The sequence below is a fragment of the Rhincodon typus genome, unplaced genomic scaffold (assembly GCF_021869965.1).
Source record: "Rhincodon typus isolate 14 unplaced genomic scaffold, sRhiTyp1.1 hic_rhity00004982, whole genome shotgun sequence".
Lineage (NCBI taxonomy): Eukaryota > Metazoa > Chordata > Chondrichthyes > Orectolobiformes > Rhincodontidae > Rhincodon > Rhincodon typus.
Window position 1 is genome coordinate 2394 of NW_025970620.1, and position 8302 is coordinate 10695.

Here is an 8302-nt window from a genome sequence, read left to right on the forward strand (position 1 = left end):
AGAAGTTGTTGAGTGTGAGGACGAGTTCGGCTAAGCGGATGAGGGTATCAGTGGAGGGGGACTGATCGGGCCTGCGGGACAGGAAGAAGCGGAGGGCCTTAAGGCCATCTGCATGGGGAATGCAGGTGTAGAGGGACTGGACGTCCATGGTAAAGATGAGGTGTTGGGGACTGGGGAATTGGAAGTTCTGGAGGAGGTGGAGGGCGTGGGTGGTGTCACGGACATAGGTAGGGAGTTCCTGGACCAAGGGGGAGAAAGTGGAGTCTAGATAGTTGGAGATCAGTTCGGTGGGGCAGGAGCAGGCGGTGACAATGGGTCGACCAGGGCATTCAGGTTTGTGGATTTTGGGAAGGAGATAGAAGTGGGTGGTGCGGGGTTGGGGAACGATGAGGTTGGAGGCCGTGGGTGGGAGGTCACCTGAGGTGATGAGGTTGTGGATGGTTTGGGAGATGATGGTTTGGTGCTCAGGGGTGGGGTCATGATCAAGGGGGCGGTAAGAGGAGGTGTCGGAGAGTTGGCGTCTGGCCTCGGCGATGTAGAGGTCAGTGCGCCATACTACAACTGCGCCTCCCTTGTCCGCGGGTTTTATGGTGAGGTTGGGATTAGAGCGGAGGGAGCGGAGGGCTGCACGTTCTGCGGGGGAGAGGTTGGAGTGGGTGAGAGGGGTGGAGAGGTTGAGGCGATTGATGTCTCGACGGCAGTTGGAGATGAAGAGGTCGAGAACTGTGAGCTGAGAACTGGAGGCTACAGAAAACTATTGGGCTGGGGGCAGGAACTTGTGTTATAAGGGAGGAAGACAGAATGAATACAGTGTGGAGCTGGAGGAACACAGCAGGCCAGGCACCATTAGAGGAGAAGGAAAGCTGATGTATCACCCCATTAACCTCTGGATTCAATGCATCATTCTCTGCTACTTCAGCCACCTGCAATCTGACCCCACAACAAAGGATATATTTTCCTCCCCACCCTTATCTGCCTTCCGGAGGGACCGCTCTCTCTGTGACTCTCTGTGAGTCCCTCGTCTGCTCCACACTCCCCACTAGCCCCACCACCCCTGGCACCTTTCCCTGCAACCATAGGAGGCACTACACCTGCCCATACACCTTCCCCCTCACCTCCAACCCAGGCCCGAAAAAAACCTTCCACATCAAACAGATGTTAACCTGCATATCCGCTAATGTGGTCTATTGTATCCAATGCTCCCGATGTGGCCTCCTCTACATTGGTGAGACCAAGTGGAGACTCAGAGGCCGCTTTGTAGAGCACCTATGCTCGGTTCGCGACAAACTACAAAACCTCCCAGTTGCGAAACACTTCAACTCCCCCTCCCACTCCCTGGGCGACGTGTCCATCCTGGGCCTCCTCCAGTGTCACAACGATGCCACCCGGAAACTGGAGGAACAGCACCTTGGGAGCCTACAACCCAATGGTCTCAATGTGGACTTTACTAGCTTCAAAATCTCCCCACCCCCGACCTCATCCCAAGACCAGCACCCCTCCTCTCACTGACCTGTCCGTCTTGCCTCCCACCTATCTGCTCCTCCCACCTCACTGACCAACCCCCACCCCCACTTCTTACCTACACTCACCTTTACTAGCTTCATCCCTGCCTCCTTGACCTGTCCATCTTCTCTCCCACCTATCCCCTCCACTATCCACCTGCTATCACTGCCTGCCCCCATCTATTTATTTCAGAGCACCCTTCCCCTCTGCCATTTCTGAAGAAGGGTCCCAACCCGAAACGTCAGCTTTCCTGCTCCTCTGATGCTGCCAGGCCTGCTGTGTTCATCCAGCTCCACACTGTGTTATCTCTGACTCCAGCATCGGCAGTTCCTACTATCTCTGAAACAGAACGAATGTTTGTTTGTGAGGCCGGGCCTGGAAGTTAACTGCAGGTTGGTCCCTGGTCAATAGTCTCTACATCACTGGGGAAGAGCACAGTGTGTAAACAGACAGCAGTTGTTGGCTCTTCACAAGGTCAGTAGTTGGGAATTAGTTCCGGCAAGTCTGGAAGGCAGCTTAGGCTCAAGCAATGGCAGATGTTCATCGGTAACTGGGATCTCATTGGGAGGCGGTCAGTCTGTCAGGGAACTGGGTTTTGAACTGTGTTTCTGGGAGAAGGAGGGGGTAACTGTTGGTGCTGCAGCATGAAGATGTGAAAGCTCTCTGCCTAACGGAAGTTCAGAGAATAGAAACTAAGTGCTAAGTATTACTGGCTTCCTCTGAGTGAGCTGAGAAAATGACCCTGATCAATATCTCCAGAAAAACAACTCCGGAACGAACATCTACGTCTGAAGAACAATGCATCATGGAAACCACTTCAGTAATCTGACTCACTTTGTTATTTTCTTTCATTTATTCTTTAAGTGCATTTGTTTGTCTGCCCATCTTTTGTGTAAATGGAAGTGAAAAGGAAGATTATTGGGCTTAAACACAGACATCAATTCAATTAGTTTGCTGTTTAATTTAAAACTGCTGAAGTTACTGTATTGCTAACAACTTGCTAAGGCTTTTGTTAACCTACAAATCAATGTCTACATTTTTTAATCACAGGCTCTGCGTTAGTTATTCACTAAGTCTGGTTAGGAACCATTGAACATAGAACAGTACAGCACAGTACAGGCCCTTCGGCCCACGATGTCGTGCCGACCTATTATCCTACTAAGATCAAACTACCCTGCGTACCCTACATTTTACTATCCTCCATGTGCCTATCCAAGAGTTGCTTAAATGTCCCTGATGTATCTGACTCCACTACCACTGCAGACAGCGCATTCCACACGTCCACCACTCTCTGTGTGAAGAACCTGCCTCTGACATCTCCCCTATACCTTCCTCCAATCACCTTAAAATTATTCCCCCTCGTAATAGTCATTTCCGCCCTGGGAAAAAGTCTCTGACTATCCACTCCATCTATGCCTCTCATCATCTTGTACACCTCTATCAAGTCACCTCTCACTCTTCTTCACTCCAATGAAAAAAGCCCTAGCTCCCTCAACCTTTCTTCATAAGACCTGCCCTCCAGTCCAGGCAGCATCCTGGTAAATCTCCTCTGCACCCTCTGTAAAGCTTCCACATCCTTCCTATAATGAGGTGAGCAGAACTGAACACAATATTCCAAGTGCGGTCTAACCAGGGATTTATAGAGCTGCAGCATAACCTCGCGGCTCTTAACTCAACTCCCCTGCCAATGAAGGCCAACACACCATACACCTTCCTTACAACCTTATCAACTTGGGAGCAACTTTGAGGGAGCTAGGGACGTGGACTCCAAGATCCCTCTGTTCCTCCACACTGCCGAGAATCCTGCCACTTACCCTGTATTCTGCGTTCAAATTCCACCTTCCAAAATGAATCATTTCACACTTTTCTGGATTGAATTCCATCTGCCACTTCTTTGGCCAGCTCTGCATCCTGTCAATGTCCCGTTGCAACCTACAACAGCCCTCCACGCTGTCCGCAACTCCCCCAACCTTCATGTCAACGGCAATCTTACTAACCCACCCTTCTGCTTCCTCATCCAAGTCATTTATAAAGATCACAAAGAGCGGAGGCACCAACATTGGGAGTCTTTGAAGGTTTTAATTTTGTTGTGTTGCGAATGCTGAGGTAGAAAGAGCTTGTTTGGTCTGGCTGTTTGTCTCCCTGTTATAACAATAAGGTTGAGATAACTTGTGGTAAACGTAAGGATTGGAGAATTTTGCAACAAAGCGAAACAGGGGCCTGGAAATGGTGGGGAAAAAAAACGAGAGAATTCTCCAAATATAAACAGCATACAAATGTATAAGTGGACTGTAAAAGCTTTGGTAGGTGTGGAAAAGGAACAGCCCAATCCCCACCCCCCTACCCTACCCCACCAACTATCAACATCCTGGGGGTTACCATTGACCAGAAACTCAATTGGACTCACCACAAGTCAGAGGCTAGGAATACTGCAGTAAGTAACCATTGACTCTACCCGCTACCACAACAAAGACTGTCCCACCATCGACAAGGCAAAAGTCAGGAGGGTGAGGGAATACTCCCCACTTGCCCAGGACGGGAGAAGCTCCAACAACACTCCTGAGAAGCTCGACACTGTCCAGGGACAAAGCAGTCTCCCCCTCGATTGGCACCACATCCACAAACATCCCACTCCTCCCCCCCACCACTGATGTTCAGTAGCAGCAGTGTGTACCATCTACAAGATGCCCTGCAGAAATTCACCAAAGATCCTCAGGTAGCACCTTCCAAACCCACGACCCACTTCCATCCAGAAGGACAAGGGCAGCAGATACATGGGAACACGAGCCCCCTGCAAGATCCCCCCCTCCGAGCCACTTCCCCATCCAACTTGGAAATCTATTGGCTGTTCCTGGGTCAAAATCCTGGAATTGTTTCCCTCGGGGCATTGTGGGTCAACTCCCAGCAGATGGACCGTGGTGGCTCACCACTTCCCAATGGGGGGCAAATAGAGATTTCCCCTGCTCAGGTGTGGGGGGTGGGAAACCAGGGGGACACTGACAGGCCAGCCTCTGAGGTGTGAGGTAAGGAGAAGATCATGTTTCCAGAGTGGATTTGGAGTCGTTGCTTCTGTTGATGGTCTTTCTCTCTCTCTCTCTGTCTCTCTCTCTCTCCATTTCTCAAAGAACTTCTGTGACGAGGATGGGAGCCAGCCAACGGGTTTTGATCTGGTCTGTCCCCCAGTGCATGGTGGTCCCGTCTTCCGCTTTAACCACTATGACCAGCGATTTACTGAGATGCCCACCTGGGCTGATGTGCACGGCTGTCTCCAGATACAGATGTTCGACACTCATCCCTATGACACCACTGCTACCCACTCTTTCCGAAACGCGCTGGAAGGTATCAGATGGAGGGTCTACACAGTCCATAAGCTGCACTCGATGGTGTCCCTTCCCACTCCCTCCAGCTCACCCAACCTTGTGGCCTGTATGTTGTGTTGAGGGGAGGGGGGCGTGGGGGGGAGGTGTTACTTAACTGTGATGAGGGTGTTCATCTCTGCCACCCTGTCACCTACACAGGATTGGATGCCCAGTTATCTGCGGGATTTCAAGAAAATGTCCACCTCAAGCGCTCACCAATGCTCTACCAGGCCAGGAGGGAGCAGAGATGAAAATGTATATGATGATCACCGTTTCCTTCTTCAAGCCAAACGGCAACATTTTGTTTGAGCTTCTTTCCTCGCCCATTTTCTTGTTCGTATGCGCGTCCCTTACAGAGGTCAGGCATACAGCCTGACTTTCAGATTCCAGTTACAGTCATGGAGTCAGAGAGTTTTACAGCGCAGAGAGAGCTCCTTCAGCCCATCTTGTTCGCATCGGTCATCGAGCACCTATCTATTCTAACCCTATTTTCCAGCCCCTGTAGCATTTCAAGTGCTCACCTAAATACCTCTTAAACATGGTGAGCACCCTCGCTCCTTCACCCGAGCCACCTATTTCACGCAGTCTGCTCCAGATTCTCACCGCCTTCCAGCTGCACCTCTGACCCTCTGTATTTCCCAGGATGCTACCACTCATTGTGCACTCTCTAGTCTTGTGAATCTTTCCAAAACGCACCAGCTTATGATTTTCAGAATTAAACTGCATTCGCCACAGTTCAGCACACCTGACCAGTCCATCTATGCTGTCCTGTAGTTTTATCTCCTTGATATTCCCACACCACCATTTGCAAACTTACTGATCCTACCTCATATATTCACGTCTAGATCATTAACACAGACAGCAAATAGCGAGGGACACAGCACTGAACCACTGTAGCACAACTCTTGGACAGAGGTTTCTAGTCGCAAAAACACCATTTCCTGTCTGCCTCCCGCCACAAAACCAATTTTCAATCCCATTTGCCAAATCGCCCACGGGCCCCTTACCTTCGAGCCATAGAGTTGTACAGCACAGAAGCAGACCCTTCAGTTCAACTCATCTGCACCGTCCAGATATTCTACATTAACCTAATCGCATTTGCCAGCCCATTTGGCCCAGATGCTTGAGCAATCTCCCGTGTGCGACCTTATCGAACTTCTTACTGTAGTCCACGCAAACTACATCCTCTCTGAATTCTCGGAAATACAGCCAAATCTTTTTTTAAGGCAGGATTTGTTGACAAAACATTCAAGTTGTGGGGGAACTGGCATTGTGCCAATGACCTCTGGGGAGTTGTCCTCTGTCTCTGGTGCAGTCCCATCCCTTCCTGCACCATGGAGCGCCCTGAGCGGTGATCCAGCGTGTTTCAGATTGATCCAGTGTCCCACCCCTGCTCTTGTACTCCATACCCTTGGCACAGAAAGGGATGCATAGCCCCGGGTCTTTCTAGAGCTCCCCTCCACTCAGAGATCTGTGGGCATGCACAAGTTCGCTGCCCCCTCACCCCACTCCCACCTCTGATAGCCCTCTCTTTCACCTCGGGAGGGTCTTGCCCAGTGAGCTGAGGATCCCAGGATCTTTTCTGTGCAGACTGATTGCGTTTCCCCACCTTCACCCTATGGCTTGCCTTTTTGGTCAGTGCATTGAGTGTAGGAGTTGGGAGGGTCATGTTGCGGCTGTATTGGTGAGGCCACTTTTGGAATATTGTGTGCGGTTCTGGTCTCCCTGCTACAGGAAGGATGCCGTGAAACTTGAAAGGGTCCAGAAAAGATTTACAAGGATGTTGGCAGGGTTGGGAGAGTGTGAATAGGCTGAGGCTATTTTCCCTGGAGCATTGGGAGGCTGAGAGGGTGACCTTATAGAAGTTTATGAAATCATGAGGGGCTTGGGTAGGGTGAGTAGCCAAGGTCTTTATCTCCAGCATAGGGGGGAGTCCAAAACTAGAGGGCATAGGTTTAAAGTGAGAGGGTGAAGATTTAAAAGGGACCTGAGGGGTAACTTTTTCACGCAGAGGGTGGTGCGTGTGTGGAACGAGCTGCCAGAGGAAGTGGTGGAGGCTGGTACAATTCCAACATTCAAAAGGCATCTGGATGGGGATGGGAGTAGGAAGGGTTTAAGAGGGATAGGGGCCAAATGCTGGCAAAACGGGGCTAGATTCATCCAGGATATCTGACAGGCATGGGCAAGTTGAGCTGAAGGGTCTGTTTCCGTGCCGTATGGCTCTATGACTCCAATGCACCGGTTGGGTAACTCCTTGGTGGCATTGGGCGTGAGGGGGTGAGTCCTGACTTGTGGGATTGGCTGGGGTGGGGCGGCAGGGAGGTGGGGGAGGTGGTGGAGAGGGAGAGAAGAGGGCAGTGGTGTCATGAGGGAGGCGGGGAATGGCGCACATACACACACAGTCACCCAGCTGACATGGGATGGGTGCTCCAACACCATCCAGCAACCATTGGCACTGGCTGGCTGCCATTGTCTGCCAGCGCTTGACAGCTGCCGATGGTGTTGGGAACATTGGGAAGGGCAAGGCAAGTCTGTCTGCAGGGCTGGGAAGTGGGTTTCTGGGCTGAGAGTTTATTGCACAGAGCTGTTAATTGCTTCTCTCTCCCTCCCTCCCACAGGTAACATCAACCCACAGGATCCATCACAGGGAATAACCACTATGCACAATCTTGTCCACAGATTCTGCGGTGGCACCTTGGAATTTTCCAACAAGGCTGCAAATGACCCACTCTTCCCTTCGCTGCATGTCACTGTTGACAAGTGAGTAACACTGGAAATGTGCTGCCAGAGCCATGCTCACCCATCAAGCCACTTGGCCCCCTCCCACATTTGCTAAGATCACGACTAATTGGATTGTAACCTTCTGCTTACCCCTGCTGACCTTTCACCCTTTCTTTAACCGTGCCTGAAAAATACTCAAAAATACTCGGGTAACTCTAACCCCTCCCCACCAAACCGCAACTTCACAGGGAGAGAGTGTCGGAGAGTCACACAGCACAGAAACAGACCCTTCGGCCCGTCCAGTCCGTGCCGACCATAATCCCAAACTAAACTAGTCCCACCTACCTGCTCCTGGCCCATATCCCTCCAAACCTTTCCTATCCACGTACTTACCCAAATGTCTTTTAAACGTTGTAACAGTACCCACGTCCACCACTTCCTCAGGAAGTTCATTCCACACACGAAACACCCTCTTTGTAAAAACTTTGCCTCTCATGTCCTTTTTAAAATTGCTCTCCTCTCACTTTAAAAATGTACCCCTTCGTCTTGAAATACCCCACCCTAGGGGAAAAGACACCTACCATTAACCCTGTCTATACCTGTCATTATTTTATAAACTTCTATCCGATCGCCTCCGACAAAACTGTTCTCCTCCTCGCAGTTTAAACAGTAACCCCGATGTTTAACAGTCCCATAAGATGAAAACTCCTCTCCATACT

At 50.6% G+C, this 8302-nt stretch overlaps 1 protein-coding gene across 2 annotated transcripts; it reads left to right on the forward strand.

The window, feature by feature from the left end:
• The first annotated feature begins 1890 nt into the window (after positions 1–1890).
• LOC125482010 (L-dopachrome tautomerase-like) lies at positions 1891–7834 on the forward strand. Of its 2 annotated transcripts, none has more exons than XM_048593979.1 (3): positions 1891–2323; positions 4629–4842; positions 7481–7824. In XM_048593979.1, exons 1-3 carry the CDS (start codon positions 2240–2242, stop codon positions 7624–7626), a joined length of 444 nt encoding a protein of 147 aa, XP_048449936.1. In that variant the 5' UTR covers positions 1891–2239; the 3' UTR covers positions 7627–7824. The 2 variants fall into 2 exon arrangements, with proteins under 2 accessions (XP_048449936.1, XP_048449937.1); XM_048593980.1 differs by having other exon boundaries at positions 1912–2323; positions 7542–7834.
• Positions 7835–8302: the final 468 nt, after the last annotated feature.

Excerpts from the sequence above, each read along its gene's own strand:
- LOC125482010 (XM_048593979.1), top strand. The coding sequence starts at position 2,240 with ATGACCCTGATCAATATCTCCAGAAAAACAACTCCGGAACGAACATCT. Across the intron at positions 2,324-4,628 it reads GCATCATGGAAACCACTTCA|AACTTCTGTGACGAGGATGG; the intron begins GTAATCTGACTC and ends CATTTCTCAAAG. Across the intron at positions 4,843-7,480 it reads TTTCCGAAACGCGCTGGAAG|GTAACATCAACCCACAGGAT; the intron begins GTATCAGATGGA and ends TCCCTCCCACAG.